This window comes from Chinchilla lanigera, unplaced genomic scaffold (genome assembly GCF_000276665.1).
Source record: "Chinchilla lanigera isolate Chin_1 unplaced genomic scaffold, ChiLan1.0 scaffold00095, whole genome shotgun sequence".
NCBI classification, from domain to species: domain Eukaryota; kingdom Metazoa; phylum Chordata; class Mammalia; order Rodentia; family Chinchillidae; genus Chinchilla; species Chinchilla lanigera.
The window spans coordinates 3,129,644-3,154,797 of record NW_004955496.1 but is presented as its reverse complement, the minus strand read 5'-3'; the positions used below and the strand labels follow the sequence as shown (position 1 = coordinate 3,154,797).

The 25,154-nt window shown below is 34.7% G+C and overlaps 1 protein-coding gene across 4 annotated transcripts in view; it reads right to left on the bottom strand.

The window, feature by feature from the left end:
* Positions 1-25,154, bottom strand: part of Tbck (TBC1 domain containing kinase) — a 180,029-nt gene that overhangs the window by 133,344 nt on the left and 21,531 nt on the right. For 3 of the 4 annotated variants that reach the window (XM_013505410.1, XM_005406218.2, XM_005406217.2), the window contains exon 4: positions 1,180-1,294. In XM_013505410.1, the coding sequence (XP_013360864.1) occupies positions 1,180-1,294 (115 nt within the window). Of the gene's footprint in view, positions 1-1,179; positions 1,295-22,912; positions 23,047-25,154 lie in introns of those variants that run through there. The other variant, XM_013505411.1, reaches the window with a different exon arrangement.

Sequence of the window (25,154 nt, the reverse complement as noted above, 5' to 3'; positions counted from 1 at the left end):
TATATAAATGTCAAATCAAATAACATTTTTGATGTTTATATTATCTAGGTATTTTGACAAAGGACAAGAGACAAAATGCAATCATTTCTGTTGAGACCTTGGTTAAAATGTTTCATAACAATTTTTACAGAGGATTGTTTTTCAGGGAGATGAAAGTCCATTCACGTTATAATTTAAGTGTGACATAGGAATTTTTAACCTGAAAAGTTCAGTTCACAAATCATCAAAATGTTGGTAAACATGCCAGATTTCCAATAACTGTTACACAGTTTGAAAATACGTTAACTATAATTATAATTATAACAAGTGTGAGGTCCTAAATAAAAGTAAGGATAGATTTTATGTATCTTAGGGTTTTCCATTTTGAGATGTTTTATTTTTTTTAAAAGGTGATTTAGAAATTCATTTGTCTTTTTAATAATAATTTTAAAATCCCCAGTATAAAACATTTATATTCTAAAACAATTTAGGTTGGTTGTGGCAATGATATTTTACTGTCATAAATCTGAAATTAATGGTAATCATTTTCTTTATGATTTTAACATCATAGGGTTGTTAAACTTTAGAAGTTTTAGAGCAAAATTAAACTGAAGATAATTCCCATAGAAAAACAAGTCCTCAAAGCTGTTTTTAATATGCTAAAAAAATAAAATTATGATTATTATCAACAATGTACATCTTCATATGCATAATTCTCTTAGGAGGGTTTACTAATTTATGAATCCTCTATAAGATTTCAACTAGAGAAGCAGAAATCCAACAAAAGGCAGATGATTGCTAACAGCTGCTGAACAGATAAATGAAAAAGGAATGACGTGTGCAGCCGCACTTATAAAATGAACGAAGTTCTTATGTAGATGTTCAGAAGAGCTTCCTTAAAAGTTCAGAGGAGTGGGTGGAAAGCTACATGTATCATTTAGAAAAAAATGAAAGGAAAAATAAAAGATGAAGTTAGAAGATAAATTTTGGGATAAAAGAGAATTATTCATGTGAAAGATTTAAATAATTTAAAGATTGTTTAGCACCATCACAAATATATCACTTTCAGAGAGTCTTTTCACTACAAATATTCTCAAAAATGTTCTTATTTGATGTTTTTCTGACTGAACAAGTCCAACTTCAACATCTTTAGGTTTCAAGCAACATACAAATATCTGATATTACATATTTGATAACTACCTTTCGATCCAACAGGATATTATGAGGAGACAGTGCCCGGTGCACTACGCCATGTTTATTCATATACTGCAAACCCTGAAGTACTTCAAATGCTATGCACAACACCTTTGAATAGCTATAAAAAAGTAAAAAGGCCAAAGATCAATTATAAAGCAGATACAGAAGCTTTTTTAAGAAGTAAAATGAAACCTAGTGAAAATATTCAAAGAGTAGTATTTTTATTGCACTTCCACCATTAAGAGAAAATGAAAATTATACATTTTCGAAAAACCTATTTGTACAAATTTGATGATAGTCAATTTTGATTAGAGGACAATAGATATCTAACACACACACAGACACACACACAAACACATATACCTCACAGGGGAAGTGAGGACAGAATTGATGTGATAAAGAATCATACAGCTGCCTAAAGGCCACTTTAATAGTACTATTTACTCTTCCCAGAAATTGATGTATGGTGGGACCAAGTCAATAAAAACCATTTATTTGGCTCAAAATAAAACACCTATCACCTGCAAACAGGTGCAACATATTTTATGGTATTATTATATATGCAATATATACAATATATGGTACATGCAATAGATTATATGGCATATTAACTCCTTTTCCACACCAGCTCATAAAGCAACCTCCAAGAATTTGTGGTTTACCAAACATGCCTCTTTAATTCTTATCCTGCCTGCCTAGAGTCACCCTCCACACATGCCCAGTTTACCTTTTCTCTTGCCATCTCTCTCTATGTTCTTCCCGTAGCATTTTAACAACAACAAGAAAATCATTCATGTAAAGGTAGGAATAAGATACTGAAAAAAGGAATAACATACAGAAAAGTAGGGGAGACTTCTTCAAACCCAATCTCCCAAACTAATACTATGAACATTTTGGTACAGATGTTCTTCCATCATTTGATTTTTAGAAATTAAAAATCTGCAGGTAACCATTAAACATTTTTAAGAGGGCTGCAGTGAGCCAATAAAAATAAGATGTTATCATAAAAATACTCAACCCGACGTAGGCAGAACAAGAGGAAAATAACAGAATAGAAAACAGCTTTTAATTCAATGCCTCAATAAGTATATTAAATGAAAGAGGTCTAAATTCACCAATTAAAAGACAATGTTTGTCAGATTTGGTAAGAATTCAGACTCAATTATATACTATGAAACATAGGTTAAAAGGATGGAATAACAGATAAGTGCCTACTATAGGCTCGGAGGGAGGTGAACTACGAGAATGAGGGAATTCTGTGTGGTGACAGAATTGTTTATTACACTGTTAAATTTTGATGATGGTTATATGACTTCCTTTACCAAAGTCATTGAACCATAGACTAAAAAAGGGTAAAATTTTAACATATAAATTAGACCTCAATGAACTTTACTTAAAAAAGTGGAGTTCAACAAATTTTTAAAAAATTTTTCAACCTATTTCCTAAATTAAAATCGTAAGAGTCAGAGACAAAAAAATTGAAATGTTCACCTCTTCTCTCATCCTAGTCTGACTTTCCACAGATGATCATCCTCTGAATCATCCTTCACAGTTTTTGTTGACAATTCTTCTGGTGATCTGACTTTTATTTAATATAATTAACTTCTGACTGTGTGAGATGATATAGTCAACATGTTTTTATACTTTTTAATTTTTTCTTCTCCAACTTCTGATTATTAACATTATCAAATTTTATATGAAGTACAAAAGAACATTTCTTCCCTGAGGGCTAAATAAGTACATGTATGTGTGTGTGTCTGTGTGTGTGTGTGTGTATATATATATATATATATATCTATATATATATATGGCTTTTTTGGGGGATATATAGTAATTAAGTGCCAAGGAAAAAACAAAGTAGGAAAGATATACAGTGTGTTCAGGAAGGGGCTCCACTGAGAAACCATGCCTTCTGTAGATGTCTACATGAAGTGAGAAAGCTCTCTGGGATATGACTGATGTAGGCTGACTGCTTAGCATGCACATCCCAAATTGACAGAATACTCAGCAGGTGTGTTGGTTTGGGGCTTATTTTGCAAGGGGAAACAATATAATACAGGACACATATTTTATATGATTATTTATAATAGTCACCCAAAGAATGATATACAAAGAGAGTGCAGGCAATCTGTCCATACACCAAGATCAAGGAATCTAGCCGAGGGCCTGGATCCCATGAAAATGTTCTACTTGAGTTCAGTTGAATACTTAGAGCTCATAACAATGCCTCCCACAAATCCAACTGGAGGCCCAGAGCCCACAACGTCTCATGCAGGCCTGTTTCACCGATCTGCACTGGGAAGGCCTAAAGGACAGTGGTGGAATCTAGGAAGTCTGTGCCAAGGGAATGAAGGAGCTGTGCTAGCAGGCTGAGGGATCTGCACTGGAGCCAGGAAGCAATGCTGAGAAGAACCAGAGCACCCCTGAAAGGTACCAGAGCCATCCTCAGCAACAGTGAGGCCCCAAGCTCCTTCGATGATCAAGAGGGCCAAGTTTCCATCAGGGAAGCCAATGTAGCAACCTTCTCCTAGAGATCGGCAGTGTACCATCTTCCCCTCTGGAGCCAGGAAGCAATGCTCAAAGTGAGGACCAGAGCTCCCCCAAAGTGAACCAAAGCCATTCTCAGTGCCAAAGAGGACCCGAGCTCCTCCAAGAATGAAAACAGCCAAGTTCATCAGGAAAGCCAGTGTGACGAGCTCCTCCAAAACAACCAACAGCTCCTTACAGCTTCCACCAGCTCCAACAGCCTTTCTCCACTCCCAACAGCCTTTTTAGTTCCCAAAGCCTCTCCTCTTCTCCAGTTCTGCCTCTTACACTGCTGGCAACAGTCCCCAGGTGGGCCTCCCACACCCAGCACCATGCTTACTCCGTTCAGCTGGGGGTTATAAGTTGACCACTAGCTGTCAATACGCTACAGCAGGTTCAAGAAAACACAGTGAAGCTACTGTCTGTGCAACAGAATGGAGCAAAGGGGCAAGGAGTAGGAGATGAGATTGGAAAGGCAGCAGGAAGTCTGACTGCAGAAGACCTTGTAGACTATTATAAGGCCTTTGGTTTTCACTTTGAGAAAGATGGGAAATAACTGGCACATTACCATACAATGAGTAATAAATATAGAACTAAGCAGAGAAGGAAATATAATCCTAGGCCACTTAAAGTGTAGTTTTCAAAAAAGGGTTCAAAAAAAGGTCTCAGTCATCAGGGTTTAATGCTTACTATATTTTTGTAATTATGCTCTATTTATGAAGAACATCAACTACCACAAGTTCTCTACTGGATATTTTTCTTTATTTAGTTATAATACGGCCTTAGAAATCTTCATAAACAGCATGATTTGAAGAGCATGGAAAGTTTAAAATACCTTGTTTAATCCTTAAACTTTGACTCAGTCTATTATCTTATAGTATCTTTTACTCCTAGTGAGTAGTTTAATATCAATTTCGAAGTGTGCATCCAATTTTGCTGAAGATATCTTATTATTCCTCCCTGTAATCTTTGAAGATACTTTTTTACTTTAACCTTAAAGTTATAAAACTTCAATACATGAAGATAATATGAAGAATGCCATTATGCAGTGAAAACACAAGAGTAATTCAAGGGGTCATTCTAAAGTTGACATGTAGGACCACATGAGCTCATAAAACTAGATTTATTTTTTATTTGTTAATTAGTCCCAAGGAAAGTTTATTCCTAAGGGGAAGGTGTTTACTTCATAGGCACCTATTCACGTGTATATCGTGCTTTTATACAAAGTCCTTGTATCTACAACTACTGATAGGTAATAAATTAACAGCTCCTTCATTCCCTTGGCACAGATTCCTAGATTCCACCACTGTCCTTTAGGCCTTCCCAGTGCAGATCGGTGAAACAGGCCTGCATGAGACGTTGTGGGCTCTGGGCCTCCAGTTGGATTTGTGGGAGGCATTGTTATGAGCTCTAGGTATTCAACTGAACTCATGTATGCTAAACCCAATATATTCTAGGGCAGTGATAGCGAGCCTACAGCATGTGTGCCGAAGCAGGCTGTTTATACCTAAATGCCCATCCCTGTTGTAGGGATGGGCACTTTTGTGCCAGTCAGCATTAGGTGTAATCTTTTAATCTAAAGATTCACTTGTTTATAAACACAGCAATCTTAACAAGAAAAATATTTTTAAGTTGATATTTAAGTTGGAACTCTTAGTGGGCAGATGACATTGAGAACCATTTTCTAAATCAACTTTTTGTTTTACTTCTTATCAGCATGGTCTTGAGCCCTGACTATTCCATCACTTAGGAGTTGGGGATGGGGACACTGAAGATAAAATTCTTTTAAGTCTGGAAACAGAAAGGGACTTATCATCAGTTCTCCCTGCCTCAACCACCAGGCTCTGTTTCCCTCAAACTTAATTCTTTCTCTTAAGTAGATAATAATCCAATCCCTGGTTGTATATCATAATTATTACTTCCTATATGTATCTAGAAAAGAAACAATGGTTACTATATAAGGAGAATAGCATTTAAATTGATTTGCAAGGCATCCACATACAAATTTCCATATCAGCCAGTTTGGAGCAAATAGGAATATATGAAATGAGCACAATTTGGGGTAAATAGAATTTTCATAAGCAACTTCAAAAACTAAACCAACTAGATAAATAGCAAGATTCCAAACTTCAAAACAAATTTATTACCTATCAGTAGTTGTAGATACAAGGACTTTGTATAAAAGCACAATACACACGTGAATAGGTGCATATGAAATAATGTAAACACCTTCCCCTTAGGAATAAACTTTCCTTTGGACTAATTAACAAATAAAAAATAAATCCAGTTTTATGAGCTCATGTGGTTCTACATGTCAACTTTAGAATGACCCCTTGTATTAGTCTTGTGTTTTCACTGTATAATGGCATTCTTCATATTATCTTCAAACTGAGGACAGTATAATGTTAAGTGAAATAAATCAGGCACATAAACTTAAATATTGCATGGTTTCTCTTATATGAGAAACCCAAAATATATATAAAGGCCAAAATAAAAGATAGATAATAGGAAGTAAGGAGTTAGATCTGCCTCGAATGGGAAGGGAACCAACAAACGGAGGCAAACAGGAGGAGGGCTGGGAAAGGGGATGACAAAGATGTGTTAGGGACACCCACCAACTGCACACAAGGAACGTAAACAGTATGTGCTATAAACATGTGCTAATGAATAAAAAATGGAAAAAAAAAAACTTTCTAAGAAAACCAGCAGTCAGCTGACACTAGAGGGCCTCAGCTGCATACTACTTCAGTACAGACATCTTAACAAAATTAAAATCCAATCTTCACAAAGATTTTTTTCTTATTAAACTAGTTTTGAAATTGCTGAATACAGAAGATATGTGTTCAGTTTTCTATACTGAGCTTTGACTAAATAGTTGCAAAATATTAGACATTAGAAATGCTTGCCAAAAAGCACATTCCTATTAAAAATGAGCTGATGATCAGTGGCAAAGCGCCTGCCTGGCAAGCGCAAGGTCATGAGTTCGGTTCCCGATACCAGAGAAAAAAACAAAAAAAACAAAAAAAACAAAAAAAACAAAAAAATGAGCTGATGAACATATTTACCAAAATAATCTTTAAAAATTCATAGATAAAAATGCTGATGCTCATAATATATTCTTTTAGCTATTATACACAACTATAGTTAGTGAACTTGGTACTTTTCAGTTTAAATCAGACAATAAATCAGATTTGCTTTTTTTCCCTTTTATATCCATAGGATTTAATTTTAAAATTTCTTTTAAAATATAAAGTAAAAAAGAAAAAGTAATGTGATTTTCTATAATGAACAGAAAGAGTACTCAATATTTTGGAATTCTGTATACCTAGCTTGTTCTAAAGGTTCATTATTTAATACTGTCGACAGTTTTGATCATGAAATCTCTTCTTTTTTAAAGTAACTAAAAAAAAAAAATAAAATAAAGTAACTAATGCAATTATGATGCAACAGGAAGATAAAAAAGATCACACCCAGTAACAGATAACATTTTAAAGTTTAATAGAACATGGACACCAAAAAGATTTACAATTGAGAAAAAAGGATTCATACCATTTTTTAAAAATATGGTATTTGCAGAGAGAAAGGCTTTCTCCTAGCAAATTCCCTAAACAAAACCATAATAAAGAAACCCACCACTAACAGAGAACATGTACACATGTTCAAGTCAGAGACCACTCTTTTTCTTTTGAAATTTTTAGTTACTGTTTGTACCTCAGAGACCGGAGGAGAGGATTTATATTGTCACCATTTTGTCTGACAAATGAATATGAGAATCTCTGGGGATTTTAAATATAAAATTATGACCAAAAAGTAGTTTTCAAAATAACATCATTGATAATTTTAATACACCAGATGATATTTTAAAACACTTCCATTAATATTCAAGTACATACATCAGCTATTAGTTGAATGGTTCTGCATTTTTAAAGGCCCCATGAATCCCAAGAGGAAGAATTAATCTACACAGTATAATTGGAAAAACAAATTCATGAAGTGTTAATTTCAGTATAAGGATTTAAGATAGAAGTTGAGAATTATTCGTCCTTTCCTTTTGGAGAAAATAGAACATGAAAATTTATTACACTGATGAGACCAAAAAAGACATTTAAAAATCATAGATCTTGGGAAAGAGCTGACAGTGAGTGAGTGAGTGAGTGAGTGAGTGTGTGGTTTTGTGTGTGTGTGTGTGTGTGAGAGAGAGAGAGAGAGAGAGAGAGAGAGACAGAGAGAGACAGAGAGAGATACAGAGAGACAGAGAGAGAGTGTATGAGGGAGAGAGAAAGAGAGACAGAAAGAAGAGAAAGAGAGAGGGAGGGGGAGAGAGAGAGAGAGAGAGAGAGAGAGAGAGAGAAAGGGCACCACTAGCAGCTAGAATAAATGTTAGTAACTATGGATGAGTCAACTTGCTTGTATTTGCATTTTGAACATGGTTTAATGAATTTTCAAATCTATTAGATTAGTATAATGTAACTCTTTCCAGATGCATTTCAAAGGAAATGTATTTTGTGTTTCTAGTTCAATCATCTCAAAACCATCTGTAGCTGTCTGTGAAAAAGAAATCTGGCTAAGATCACAGGTTTGATACCTCTATGGACTGGTTGCCTTCACATGTCCATATCCACAGGTTTTCCTCTCACCCTTGCCAGTATTACCAACTCTCGACAGACTGTCACAATGAGACACCGCTCAGCCTGTGTTTAAAACACTCAGCTTTCCCACTACAGTCTCCTTTACTTCTCTGCTCCTCACTCCTAAGAACCTGCTCTTTAATCTCATCAAGGCTGTAGTTACTGTAGTTATTTCTATATAGCTTTGCTCTTCTCATTGGACCTTGAGGAAAGAATTGGTTTATTCAACTATGAACCGGTTTATTCAACTATGAACCGGTTTATTCACTATGGCTATCACAGTGGCTGCAAGGTAGGTATTCAATAAATATGTGCCAAAAAGTACAATATATTTATTAAATGTAATTAAATAATGTATAAAATATCACACAATGGTACAAGAAGGAGCTGATAATTACTTGATCACATTCTTCACCACTAGTGAAATAACAGCTCAAAAATGTCATAGCAGTAATGTATCAACCGTGTTTAACTTCATTCGAGGGAATATGCAATACTTCATCAATAAAACAAACCACTCAACTTCACAGTATACCCACAAAACTTAAACATTTGCTAAAAATACATGTTCTCTGGTCTCTTATTCACTGAAGTAAGCAGGAATAAATCTTGGTATAGTGGGTAACAGGATAATTTTGTTAATACCTGGCTAAAACTATAAATTATACTAAGTTGCATGAGGGATTCCCACTCGCTTCAAATCATCTGTTTCTTTAGGTGTTTGGGTAATTGCAGTGTTTCTAAGAAGCGATGTTATTCAGATTGCAAAAGGTAGAGGACAGGAAAGAGGAAAGGTCGGGTTTGCTGAGATAGACTTGGACAGCGTTCATGTATAGGTGGTAACTAAAACCATACATGCTATTCTCTCAGATCCATGATATTTCTAAGGTCTAGTCCACAAGCCAAAACACCAGACTGTCAGCAAACCAAGGAGGAAACACACTTCTGGCTTCTATGAGTTCAAGATGTTCTTTCACCTTATAAAATCTGATCACTCCCACAGAAATTTTCCTTTTGGTTTCAAACTTTCCTTTAATGATATCGGCCCGAGGTGAAACGTTGAGAGGAAACATAGATGAAACAGTTAGCTACTGTGCAATTTAAGAAATGGAGAGGAGCAATAAAATACTAATGATTAATTGTCAGATAATAGTACATATATTTAAACCTGTGCTATCTCTAAAGAAATGCTCCTCAAAATAAAAGAGCTCAATAGTTTTCTAAAAAAGATTCACTGGTTTATAATTCCAAAATTTAAAGAAAGAATGTTCCTAAGGATGAGCTGATCTTTGAAAGTTTTAACCTGACACTTACAAATTATTACATTTTGAAGTTTTGTTAAAAATACCAGTGGGTAACAGAGCCATTTTTTCAAAGTAAAGCAAACAGTTTGAGAATTCATAAAGGAAATAAGGCAGTTCGCTGCTGGGCCCATGTTGTAGCCTGAACAGTCACCTACTTATGCTAGATTTAGGGTTACATTCAGATTCAGAAGCTGTGAAATGGCGGTTTCATTGAACTAGTAAAGATGACTTTGCAATAAATATAAAGATGGCCCATTTGTCTCTAATTTATGAGACTGGACGTATTTTACAACTCAGCTTTCACTCCAAAATAATTGAAATTGAGCACTTAAGTCTGAAATGTATCTAATTCTCAATGGGATACAATAAATTCAGAAATTAACTTTCCAACTTGAATAGTAGAAAGGTTTTTCCCTTAGCAGAAAATTAATTTGATAAGATCAAAACACATATGGAAAGCATAGTCTAGCGGTTTGAGTATCAGACATAAAGCCAGGAGGCTGTCATTGATTTGCTATGCTTGGAAAATGCTCCAACTTCACCCTGCCTCAGTTTGCAAATTTATAAAGTGAGAAATATAACACCAAACAGGAGCTAAATGAGCACCAATGAGCTATGGGCCTCACATCGAATCCTAATCATTTTAAAAGTAAAGCAAAGCAAGATATCTATGTTTTTATCAAAAAAGAAGAGTCTTTGCATTATTATTTTGTTAGATGTATATATTTTATGAATTATTAAACACTACAAATAGGGCTCTTCAACTATTCTCCTGACATCATACAATCTACTAAATGGTTTTCTAGTTTCTCCTTGAAACCATAATCATCATTTGATACTGATGATTTATAGGAGCCCAAGGTCAGCCGGGTATTTCTGCTCCCTCAGTGTTTCCTTCTCCCAAGGAATTTTATTATCCTGGCAGACACCCCCAAATCTTGTCTTTCATCATAGTCATGGATACTGGCAGTACAAACACACTGGGTAATCAGTTCAACTTCCTATACCTTGCAGCATTTGGAATGTTGTAAGACTGCCTTTCCTCTAAGACTAAACCAATGAGGATATATATTTAGTTAAAACTGTACTCTAGCTTATTCCACAGCTTTTGTTGTTAATTAAAATTACAATTATATATTGTATAATGAGAGGAATATGTGTCATTAGCTGAGATCATTGTTATGTTAACATCAAAGTCTATTTACACAAACTGAGATGGTTATGAGATCATTAGCAACATAAACTGATGGAATTGTTTTCCTGAAGCAGTCCATCCCTGACCCAAACATCATGGTTCCCGTCTCCTAGGTTTATTTACATGTTGCATGTGATAAAAAGAGGAATCATTACTACTTTCTAGAATCTGATTTGAGAGCAAAACACATTTCTAAGTGAGCCAATATTTGATACTTTTAAGCGTTTTGTCACAGTATCTATCTTGACAATGAAGAAGGGCCTGAATTGTATGCATTGTTTACTATAGGTCTGCAAGTCAGCATAGTGCAAACAAAAGCCTGTCAGGCTGACATGTCCAGTTAAATAGGTGTTGGTCTGTCTTAAACAAATTATGACAAGATGATTGATTAAAATACCCTATTTACAGCCTTACTTGCATTTGTTAGCAGTTGGGGTTATGCTATGATCATATTTTAATTAAAGTATAAAAAAAAACCTGTTTTGTTCTTAGCTACTCAATCCAAGAAGCTTCCCATGATATATGCATGGGAAGACAGAATAAGGCAAAAATAACACTTCAGTAACTAAATTTTGTTCCAAAAGCTAATGTAGAACTCTAGTAAGTTCTGGTTACCTATGTAAGTAGTTTTTCCTAAGACAGCTCACTTTGAATGAGTTCTGGTTCTCCCACGAACCAGGCTCTCAGATCTCAAAAATATGATGCAAGGAAGCATGTCCATCCCAGGAAGCTTCAGAGGAGATAGTAAGAATAAACTTCTACCCACGTAATCCTACAGCAACCCACAATGCTGCTTAAAAACTGAAGGACAGTTATCTTTTCTCAGTTCACAGAAAATTATAACATTAAAAAATGGACTCTGAAGTTTTGGCTCCTCTGTGTGCTTTTTTAATTGTGCAGTACCTCCTATCACTTATTTAATCGCACAATGTATAAAGATGGTATCTACTTTAGTTCAAATATTTAAAAACAGCTTTTATGTAATATAAATCAGTATAGTGTCTCATATTATTCTACAAAGAGCACATTGGCTTCTAGGTATCACTTGAAGAATTATAAGAATTTTTAACTACAGGCAATGATAAAGTCCCACCATGAAGGTTATGTATTGTTCATATGTCTATTTCTGGGCACTGCTTCCTGTGTTGCTTGATACAGAAGGTATGGGTCTGAAGATTTCGTATTTCTAGTATGTTCCCAGGTGATGATGATAACCACACTTCTAGAATCACTATTCTATAGATAAACTGGATTTATTTTCTATACATAGGACAGTATGGTATAAAACAAAGGCAATAGCCTTAGAGCTCAGCAGACAGAAGTTTACATACCAGACCTCTCTTCTTCCAATTACAGTTTAGCTTCCAAGTCTTTTCTTCTTTAAAATGAGGTGACAACTGCTATTATTACAGCTATGTGACGAGGTGAAACTGTGAGTGCTCAGAGTCTGGCACAAAGTGGGTACTTAACATATGCTATTTCCTTTTCTATGGCCCTTCATCATCCTTTAGCATCCAAGGATAAATTCACAGAAATAATTCCTCAACTTAATTTCTGTTGGTACTGATGAAAATTTTTTTTCTGCTAAAAATAACAAAGTTCACTCAGTTTTCACAATCTTTCATTTTCCACTAAAATGTATAAGCTTTTAAAATAACTGCTAGTTTATGACAACTAAAGTGACTTTGTACATAGCAAATAGAATATAAACAAAGTAAACCAATCATGTAGATACATGGAGGATAAATGTTTGAATTTTAAATCCCAATTCACTCAATAGTCTAATATTTTCCAGCGAATCATATGGCATTTCTACTGGTCTTCAGTTGAAGTTTACAATAACAGCAATGATTAAAAAGTACAATATAACTATTCTTCTCTAAGTATAGCCTGCTTCCATTGAGATTATTATTTTTTAAATTTTTTATTTTTTTCGTATTGGGAATCAAACTCAGGACCTTGCACTTGCCAGGCAGGCGCTTATACCACTGAGCTATACCCCCGGTTTCACTGAGATTAAAACACAAGTATTATTTACTTAGCAAAACTTTTCTGTATTCTCCAGGCTTGAGATACTCTGTCTTTTTAAAAATTTTTTTGGTTTTTTTCCGGTACTGGGAATCGAACTCACAACCTCATGCTTGCCAGGCAGACGCTGTGCTGCTGAGCTAAATCCCCAGGCCCGAGGTACTCTGTCCTAGCAGGAAGTACTACCTTGAAATTTCCTGTTTATAACTTCGTGAACTCAGTAGCCAGTAATCTCTGCGAAGGTTGAAACTACATTTTTCTCTTCAGAATACCTTGCACACAGTCCAGTGTCTGAAATGTTTATGTATCTAATGAAGATGCCAAGAATGATCACAACTGTGCACATAAAAAAGTTATAACTGTTCCACAAGTAATGCTAATTAATACTACCCAATAGCAAGTTAATTCACTGTAAGTTATAACAATGACACTACCACCACTACTTATACAAACTGGAGACACTTATATAACTTATATTACACCAAGTGCTGCTCTAAATAATTTACATCTAACAGTTTATTAACTCTTCTTGCTATCCTAGACGGTGAGAAAATTGACGCAGAGGCGTCACTTTACCTATCATCCAAGCAAGTAAGGGAGAGAGTTGTGATTCAAAGCCAGGCAGTTGGGTTTCAGGGTCCTTAACTACCCAACTCAAAGTTCAACAGCAGAGAAAGGGTGGCGTTCCACCCTAACACTGTTATAAGTAGCAGTACACAGGCAGCTCTCTAAGCCTCAATTGCCATAGCTTTCAGAGGTAGTAGTCACAGATTTCTTCCCTTGCTGGTATCCATGTTTCCTTTCTCCATCTGCCAATGGTAACTTACAATTTTAAGTTAAAGTTCCATTTCTCTCCTATATACCCTAGATATTATGGTCTGTCTTTTGGGATGAAAATATGACTCATGCCTTTGTCCAACACTTTCCTAAATTGGTCTGATTGAAAATCTCAGGACTCACATAAGCATCCAGTAAAAATGGCTTGCTCCTGTCCAGCAGACTGAAGGATATGAAGTTAGGGTTGTCATGACTATTCTGTTATCACAGGAGGAGAGCCAGGAAGTCTTACAGATTTTTAGTTCTATGACAACTGAAAATGATTTAAATTCTTACACTTCTCCTAGGAGCCAAAGTTCCTTGTGCATCAAACGGATGTATTAACAGTAACCTACACTACAGTACTATCATAAGAAATAAGATAAACACCCAAGATGTGCAGGACAATGTGCAAGACAAAGTTACTGCACATTTTGGCAAGTATGTTGTTATTTTCATCATTATTATTTTACTTTTTCTCCTTTGAAGTCATGAATAGTTTTGGATAAAGAATTCTTTCTCATATAAACTTGTGATTTTTATAAATAACTAGAATAGGGAACTAAGAGGCCAAAAAGGAATAAGAATTCATGAATCTTGTATTTATCCTTTTATAGTATATGCAGTTTCATTTCACTATTCCAACTATCTCACAAGTCAACATGCTGTTTAATTATGACAATTAATTTTAATGATAATGAAGCCAGCAAAAAGACTGCATTCTCTGGTTTTAAGTTTGATAAAGATAACAGGCAACAAAGAAGTTTCCAAACGACCAGATAATCCGATAAATAATGAAAGGACTCACTCAACGTAAAAATTTAAAGCAGCTTATTTTCTCAATAAACTTTATACTGTTTTCTTTTTTTCTTCCAGTGCTGGAGATCAAACACAGGACTTCATGCATGCCAGGCAGGCACTCCACCACTGAGCTACATCCTCACCCCTTCACTTGTACTTTTTGAACAGCATCTATCACAGAGGCAACCCTTTGTGGACAGGATTGTGGCTCAAAGAAAGGTCACAGTAAGAAGAGTGTATGAGAGACGAAGTTCTTATGCCACGTTGTGGTCAAGGCTCCTAATATTAGAAAACACTTAATATTCTCTAAACCTTAGGTCACTCATTAGGATTTGTATGTTAAAGTACTATGAGAAGCACTGTAGCAAAGTAATACAACACATGTGTTTTTCATGAACCTTGAAAATATGCTAAATGAAAGAAACCAAGCATAAAGGGTCACATATTATATAATTCCATGAATTAAAAAATTTAGACTAGGTAAATCATAAAGACACAAAGTAGATTAGTGGTTTCCAGAAGGAGAGGAACTGCTAATTCTTTCCAGAGAAATGAAAATGTTGTGGAATTAGATAATGGTATTGTCTATACAACCTTGGGAGGATATTAAAAAGCCATGGAATGCTTGCTTTGGCAGCACATATACTAAAAAAGCCATGGAATATTACACCTCAAAAGAGTGAATTTATGACATGTATATTGTATCTCAATTTTATGAGTCCAAAATGAAAACAATTTTCATATTCAATAATGGAAAAAGTTACACACCCAACAGAAACTCCAAAAACCATTTAAAAAATTCAATAGCCATAGTTTAGAAATTCTTCAGTAAACCAGAAATATATAAGAATCCATAGTCAACTTGATAAAGGGCATCTAAAAGAACCCTACAGCTTACATTACACATAATGGCAAAATACTAGACATTCTTCCCTAAAGTCAGAAACCAGGGAAGATGACCATCAGTATCTGAATTCAGTACTGTAGTAGAAGTCTTATCTAGTGAAACAGGCCAAGAAAAGGAATAAGGCATAAAGATAAAGAAGAGTTGTAAACATTTTTATTTAATGATATTATTGTTTACACAGAAAATTCTAAGGAATCTACAAAAGAACTACTGAATAAGTGAACTTAATTGAACAAGGTGAACAAGGTAACAAGAAAGCCCATATAAAATATTCACATATATTTATATACTAGCAGCAAACAGTTGGTAAATAAAAGACTATTTAATTACAATCATAACAAAATATAAAATACTTAGGAATAAATTTAGCAAAAGAAAAGGAAGAACTCTACATTGTAACCTATAAAATATTCCTGAAAGTAAAGACTTAAAAACTTGGAGAGAAGCAACAGGTTAACCGGTGGGGGACTTGAAGTTGTTAGATGTCAGTTTTTCCCACTAGAACCACCAGTGCAATGCAACCCCAATTAGAACACCAACATATGTCTTTAGGAAACTGAGCTTATGAAAATATTTATACGAAAATGAAATAAAATTTAAAGAACCAATGAAAACTAAAGCTATCTTCAAACAGGACAAAATTGGAAACAAACTACTGACTTCAAATTTACTGTAAAGCTATAGTAATCAAGATGGTATAGAGCTGGCACATGGATAGAAAAACATACGAATGAAACAAAACAGAAATCCCTCAAAATAGAAACAGACCTACACTTACAGGGTCATTAAACTTTCAATAAAAGAACCAAAGCAATCCAATGGAAAAAGAGAAAGTGTTTAAATATAGCTAAAACAGATATCTTTATGGCAAAACTAATCTGACCACTATCTACAAATATTAAATTGAGATGGACCATAGATCCAATATAAAATCTAAAACTGTAATGCATCTAGAGAAAAATGTATGAGAATATCTTCATGATTTTAGGATAGTAGGCAGAGGTTTCTCACACAAGATAGAAAAAGCAATAACCACAGGAAAAAATGTGATTAGACTTTACTATAAATAACTTCTGCAATACAGATAATTTTAAAAAATTGGGCAAGCAAATCAGATTGGCAGGAAATGTCTGAAAAATATTTAATAAAGTATAGGTATGGAGAATATTAAAAATGCCTACAAATAAAAAATCCATTTAAAAAGGGAAAAAATTGAACAGATACATGTTTAATCATATGAACACCCAATAAACACATCTAAAATTGCTCAACGTCTTTAGAACAGTGTGAAAATGTAGGTTAAATCTACAATGAGTTAACACTTTATACTAACTATATATGGCTAAAAGTAAAAAATTGAACACATCAACTGATGCCAAAGGCTTGAAGGAATTGAAATTGAAATTGTTAGTGGGAATGTAAAAGATCTACTTTAGAAAAGATCTGATAGGATTTGTTTCTATAATATTAATCATATACCCACCCTATAACCCAATTGTTCTCTTACTACTCCAACACACATGGCCACAGAAAAAAACTTACAAGTGCATTCAAAGTAGCTTTAATTAGCCAAAAACCTGAAAACAAGTTCATTAGAAAATTGCTAAACCAAATGTAGTACAATCACCAAATGGAATGTATCTCAGTAATAAAAACTGAGCTGTAATACATGAGATATATGGATGATTCCCAGATATACACTGAGTGGAAGAAGCCTTATGCAGAAGAGTATATACTGCATTACTCCATTTATATAAATTTGAATCCCAAATGAAAAAGATCAGTGCAGTGGTTGGCTCTGGGGGTTGGATGTGGGGCAGACAGAGACAGGCTAGGAAGGGCATGCAGAGAACTTCTCAAGATGAGCCTGGTGATCTAGGTTTAACATGCATTTGAGTTACACAAGTGTATATACTTGTCAGTGTTCACCATGTGGTTCACTAGAAAAGATTTCATATTTCACTAAATACCAATTTATCTAAAAAAACAAAAAGAAAACTCATTCAATTCTAGTTCATGACATACATCCTGAAATATTTTGGGACTGATTCTGTTCATATCTCCAATTTATTTTGAAATGCATCAGAATAATAAGATAGTTTAATGAGCAAATAGGTGGAGGAATACACATGTGCTTAAGCAAGAAGCTTAGAAATGGTAATCACAGCATTTAGGTACACTTTACATTTCTTTAAACATTACTATATTTGAACTTTTTATAATAAGGTGCTAAGAAAAGAATAAAAGAGATAAAAAGATATTTTTAGACAATCAAAATCTGAGAATTTGTCAGCATATGATTTGCACACAAAAAAATTAGAGAAAGTTTTTTAAGGCTGAAGAAAAATGATTCCAGATGGAAACTTGGATCAAAATAAAGGAATGAAAAGCTCAGGAAATGGTAAATACATAGTTAAATACAAAAGAATTTCTCCTCTTTTCTCAAGGTCTTTAAAGAATTATTTAAAGCAAAATCAATAATGTAGGGTAACATTAAAACATTACACATTTAAAAGTCAATATACACACCAATGGTGTGTAAAATGCACACCATCTCCAAAAGATGGATGGAAAGTAAACAGAAATACACTGTTACAAGGTTCCTACATTATATAAGAATTAGCAGAATATTAACTCACAGGAGACTGTGATAAATAAAGAAAGCATGCTATAATAGCTACTGCAATAAACTAAACTAAAACAACAAGGATAGCGGAAAAGTAAAAAAAACATAGCGGGGAACGCTGAGACACTTGCCTTTTATTAGTCTGATTTTAAGTATTTACTTAATTGTATTTCTTTTATGGTGACACCTTATCATTTAAATCTTGGTTTTTTTTCTTCAATGGTTCCCCAATATGAGTATTATACTAATAAACATTATTACTACTGTCCTCTCCTCTGGTCTTTTGTATAGACAGTGTCACAAAATAAATTCCAAAGTGTTTTTTTGAAGACAATGCAACTCCTAAAGGACAGATCTTCCTTGGTTAGTTTACTGAGATAGCTCACTTACTAAACGAATTAATTTTATAAAAGGCAAAACAATGAGTCAATGAAAAAATGTGGTGACAGTTGACCATTGAGTTTACATACATTTTCTTAACAGAAAGTTCTCCTAGGTGAAAATAATTTTTAAGATAAATGCTGTTTATTATTTTCAGATCACTCTATGAAGATTAGTCCTTTGAAGGTATGTAATTTTTCAATTCAACAGTAAAATTAGAAAATGCAGCTTATCTATTAGAAAAGAGATACCTTCTCTTTCCTTGTCCTATTTCATGCTAAAACACATGAATAATTCTTCATAAACACCTAGTACTTTTCATCCTTTCCAAAATGACTCCATATATTTAAATCAAATTACAGAAAAAATATTATCTTCCTTCACATCAATAACTTCTTAAGTCTGACAACTTCAAGCTGGCTGCCCATTGGCCAACTTCAGCCTTTACTGCACTGGCATTGTGTGGATCAGGTGTTTTAAAACTTTTTAATTATTCCACAGCATTCAGATATTTAGAGATTTTACACAGACAAATTTAAAATACATAGTAACTCCAGGCCACATGTTCCCATGGCGACAGGAGCTGAGTACCAGCTGGGTTTTTCAAGCAGAAAACATTCATTCTGGGTTAACCCAGCTGTAGCTGCGCATGCTCACTCACTTCAGTCAACTGCCCGGACCCCTAAGTCTAAGTGACAATGCTTTACAACTATAGGCACCATTAGTGGCTGGAAGAACTAAATCCTTGGTGAGGACTCTAGGAAGCTATGGTTTCCTCCATACTCTGCTCCATGGGTTTTTTCTCTTTGCAAGTTTTGCTATATAATAGTGACGGTGAACCTTTTAGACCTGTCAATCACACAAACAGCTCGCTATAGCATGTGTGCTGTAAGTTTGCCACCACTGCATATTCTTGCTTCACTATACCATAACTACGAGGACGATGACTTCAGAGTTCTTGAGTACTTCTAGTGTACAGGTTTTGCTAAAGCTAGGAGTGGTACTGGGAACCTCTAGCACAGGACAACCCCCACTACCTTAGCCACAATGAGTTTCAAACACAAGAGAATATGAATTATCACTTTTTCTTGTAAGTCTAACAGGTTTCCCCAAATCTTCCCTAACCACACTGTGTACAATTCTACAATGGTTCCCAAGGTCTCTGTTCCATGATGCACAAACCTAAGAATGAGAACAGATGGAGTCTACTCCAACTGAGGGATGTTTTACAGTGTACCTTACGAATAAGGGTTATGTGAGTCTGACCTTCTCACAGCAGCCCTTGACATCTGGATGCGGAGATGAAAGACAAAAGAAATAAGAGAGTCAATGAATATGTGACACATGAGTCTCCACTGATGGCTTTGAAGGATGAGAGACAGATGACAAGAACGGGATGGCCAATAAAAGCTGAGGGTAGCCCTAGAGAGAGAACAGTTGAATAGGACCGCACTCATATACATGCAAAGAACTGAGTTCTGCCAGGGACCCGACTGACCTTAGCAGTGGATTCCCCTGAGCCACAAGAAAGAAAATTGACAATCTGTTTCCTCTAACCATGAATTCCATTTTATTAATAAAATGCAAATTACCAAGATCATATTTGATCATGCTTTCACTCAAACTCATTTTCTGCGAAATAAAATTACAGTGTATAATTAAAAGATAAAAGGGAAATGTTCAAATTATCTGACTAAACTAAAAATATAATTCACTTAATAGTTCATTTACCAGCATATTTACTGCATGTAAACTCTTGTGATAACTACATTAAGTGACAGAAAAATGAATAAATTACAGTATGTGGATCAAACAGGTTATTACAGAAGATAAACCACTTCTTCCTTAAATCTGTAATTACCAGCAAACAATTATAAACTAAAGGTACCTGGCTGGTAGAGAAATAAGATGTAACAGAAATCTGGAGCAAAAGATAATTTCTGTTGGTTAAGAGGAAGGATACAAAGGCAGCATAAGAGCGTTTAACTAGAGGAGTAAACATTGTTTACTCAGACTCAGCTCAGTCTTCACGGTGTATTTTAATTCTCTGGCACGCAAGTATATTTTAGCAAAAGAAAATCCACTTGCACAACTTAGACAGTATTTGAAAATAATTTAGAGTTAGGTTGAAATGAGATCCTAAGCTTATAAATGCATTTTTTTTCAGGCAAAACATGTTTTTTTTCCCAAATGAGAACAGGATGGGCTGATCTTTAAGAATATTAATATAGCAGAGGAAGGGGGAGTGAACAGAGTGTGAAAAGACAAAGATCAACAATGTCAGTGATAAGACTGTTGCCACACAACAGGCAAGCAGTTTGGTAGTAAAGATGTGAGAAACATCACCACGGTTGTATGAACAATGCTGACAACTAACAGTTCCAGGTTCAAGACAGGCATAAAGCTAAAGACTGCACAAGATTCCACGCCTGAGTGAAGAACACTTACTGGTATTAGTTTCCTTCTTCAACAAAATAGGTAAAACAGGAAGAAAAATATACATCAGTGATATAAATATCTAATTTACATGACTACATTGTAATAATGCCAGTGTGTTTTGTTCCTGAAGACAAAATTTTCACCATCAGCTTTTATTTTAAAATAAGAATATCCACTACCTATTTCTTAATTTTTATTTTAAAGAGAATAAAAAAAGTAAGAAAACATTAGAAACGATACAGAATTTCAAAAAACAAAATGGTAGGAATTCAACAATGGTTGTTATATTGCATATTGTTGTCTTCAAAGTAGTTCAGATTACCAGATATAAGCATGTAAAATTGGTCAAAAAAATTAAGTATTAACTGTTCCTTTCAATAAATGAATAGAAATTAGTAGTACAATTATCTTTTGTGTGTGAGTGTGTGTGTGTGTGTGTGTGTGTGTGTGTATTTTGTCCCCTTCCTTCTTTCTTCTTCCCCTAATTATCAGAAATTACCTGTAGCTAGCTAGGCATGCGGTATATGCTTGTAGCCTCAGCACTCTAACAGGCTGTAGCAAGAGGACTGCAAGTTTGAGTGTAGCCTGGGCAACTTATCAACTTGGTCAGGTATCATCTTAAAAGTAAATAAATAAACAAACAAATAAATAAATAAATAAGGGGCTAGGGAAGAGGCTCAGTGCAAAGACGCTGGGTCCAATCTGCAGTACTGGGAGAAAAATACCTGTGGTTCATTATCCTACTCTGGTTGACATTCCATAGTGTGTCCAAATTCTTTGGAGTATCTCATTCAGTGAGTAAGAAATGTTTTAATAGGGGCAAATAAAACTTCCTCATCCAAGTAAGTCAAATCATGTTTTCCATCAAGCTAGTAAATACTGCAGACACTGTCTGCTTCCCATCACAGTCTCCATATATAACCTCTGGAATGCTGCTGGAATTCTGGAAAACTTTCAAAACCATCACCCTAAAAACATGTGACAAACTACATTTTATGCCCATCTCTCCTTCCGCTGCAAATTTAAGAACAATGTAGAAAGTCTACTGCAAGTGCAAAACTGCTGAATATCTGTCTATTAGCAAAAGTACATACTCTGAGTATGTAATATTAACACAAAAGGGAAAAATACTTTTTCACAATGCACATAGAATTAAAAGGCAAACGATTTCCTCATACTTTCTTTAATGGACATGATGATAATACATCTATTTTAACATTCTCTGAAAAATACTCCAAAAAAGAGTTGAGATCTAAATTTCTCCACTTTCATGCCAGGTTTGGTGGTGCATGCCTGTAATCCCAGCACTTGGGAGGCTGAAGCAGGAGGATCACTGTGAGTTTAAGGCCAGCCTGCGCTACATAGTGAGTTCAAGGCCAGCCTGGATTACAGAATGAGACCCTGTCTCAAAAATACATGAATTTTTCTACTTTTCAGCCTTTTGAATTTAGTTTTAAAGCAGTAATTAAGTAGATTCACAGGAAACAAATATAAGATGACTTCAAAAAAGTTTTCTAACTGCTTCTGTACTTTTTTCTTGGAACTTACTGGCTATAGGAGTCTAATTTCATGCTTTCCAGCTACTAATTTTGAACATTTAACTGAAACTGGGGAAAAATGTTAGCAAGATTGGACTCTGGCACAGGTAACATAAAAAGCCACTGAAAAGAGAAGATTTCTTTCCAAATTAATTCCCTATATTCAAGTTTGAATAGACTCTAAAGAAATACTGAGTACTTTTCTCCTTTAAACCTGGTTAGCAAAATAAAGTGTTGTGTGTATTTTGCTAAGCAGGTTTAAAGGAGAAAAGCACTCAGTATTTCTTTAGAGTCCATTCAGGCTTGAATATATTGTGTGTATAACACTGTGGTATGAAAGACTAACAACACAATATACCCCAGGTCATACCAAAAACTCATTTTCTGCTTGGATAACAAAAACTTTCAAAATGGCTTTATGGCCACTAAAACTACACAGAGAGAATGCTTGATCTTCTAGTGACATCTAAAATGTCAAGACAATCTAAGTTATAATCTATTAGTAAAGTGAATTAATGCTATGGTGTTCTAGTACAACACTGCTTACCTTAATATGAAATCGGTCAGATAAAAAGGACCACGAATTGATCCAAGACATTTCTAAGTTTCCAGTTCTCGTTCTCCTGTTCTATTCCACAATTTTAACAGATTTAAAACCTTCTTTGAGCTATAAATCAAGTACGGTATATGTGCTGGATGCTGTGATTTGCAAAAAAAAATGTCAACTATCAGACAATTTGCAGCCTTTTTCAAAAACAAGTTAGAGACTAGTGAAAAAGTAAAAATCATGAGTCTCAAATTATAGCCCATTTAAACAGATTTCCTGTTTACATCTGCTTTCTTATAGGTTTAGGATGCTTACTCTAGGCAGCAGAGGAAAGAACTAATTTATAAGCCTTAAGAACATCTTCTCACTTTTTATAAACAGCTTATGGAATTAATTAAAATTGTAGTGCATCAACTCCACACATGAAACTTGTTCTGCTATTGGAGACTAATGCAATTCAGATATGTGGAAAAAGTCATATAGCTTTCAACCAAACTAATTTAGATGGATGGATCAGATAACACCTTGAAACTGAACCTGACAGGATCATTTCTACTTCAAGGCAGTAAGTACCAAATGTTATATTCCAAAATTTACATGGAAAATTTTGAGCTTTAGTCTATTACCAGAACAACTAAAAACAGTACCTTACATAAATGTTTGAATTGATTTTGCTTCCAGACATTAAAAAGACCTATAAAGGCAAATATGTTTCGCTTAAAGTCAATGAAAAGTGACTGTTATAAAATGTACATGGCATGACAGACTATATGAATTCTGCATTCAATCTTATTTACATTCATATGCATACTCTGCACTTCCGTCTATAGCATTTTATTCTTCTGAAGTCAGACACTAAGGTATTGAAGAAAGGTGGTTTCTTATACTGTAGAAACTACTGATGTTGGCTGCCAGGTAATTCATCATCTCTAAAACAAGGATAAAAAGATGACCAGCAAAGACAGCTAAAACTTTTCATTAGCTAATGGATATAAATTTCACTGGCAAGGCTATGTTAGCTATTTTCTTATTTAGTAAACTTGAAAGCTTAAAAAAGTAAAAAGGAAAAAAAAAGGGTGGAGTTGAAATAAAATGATAAAGATGGAAATTTGTTTTCTGAGTCACCAACTTTCCTTTTTGCTTCAGTTCTTTTAGTAAGTAAAGGAAGGACACATATGGGTGGAAAGAGATGTGGAAACCAGAGGAAACACTCTAGCATGGCCTTCCTCCCTACCAGAGAACTCCTTGATGGCTCACGGAGTCCTCTGTAATTTAAAGCATAAGACCACGGCCAATAAGCATCTCAGGAGGTAGCTGAATTCTTACCATGGCATAGCATTATTGCTCATGAAGATCCTATCCCACCCTGGTACTTATGAATATTCCCTTAACACTTCATTCTTTGTAGTACAAACTCCATCCTTTCTCCTGCCCTAAATACTCTAAGTAAATATTGAATAATTTAATAAACTTCAATTATTTTCCAGTTGGTATTAAAGTTATTTTAACATTTCTCTTATTATAATAGTTCTTATACAATCTCTACAATTTGTACGTTAGCCAGCCTCAAGAAGGTCCCAGATGAACCTGACTACCCAAGTTCATATTCTTGAATGGTTCCCCCGACAGTGAGCAGAGCTAAAATTGGATCTGCACAAGCACAGGTGTTGTGGAAATGACAGTATGGATTTTGAGGCTAGGCCTCAAAAGGCACTGCAAATCTAGCCTTGCTGTCTTTACTTTGTGAGAACAGTTGGGCAGCATGTGATTCAACAGAAGGAAGAACCAAAGCTTCTTGTGGAAAACTTGCACTGTCTTTTGAGTGAACTGTCTTAGGGACAGATCACCACCCCTGGTCAGACTTTTTGAAGACCACAGTCCCACCCTGTATCTTGACTGGGATCCTGTAGTTTACATCCTAAACTAGAACCATTCCTGAATTCCGGACCCAAAAAAATAATATGTGGTAAAACAAAATCACTAGATATGGGGATAGGTGGGTAAGCAATAATGAATTCATACTGTATCTTCTCAAAGCCTGAAATACAAGGAAGTGAGCTACTAGACTGAGCACCTCCATTAATAATGGAATGTTTCTTTATAAGGCATTCAAAACCCAAGCCAAATAAGTAATTCTGCATCTTTTGGAAACAGGTATAGTTTACTTATTGAAATACATGTATTTCAATGAGTTTTGACAAAAGCATACACCATGTAAATAATACCCTGATCCAGATGTGAG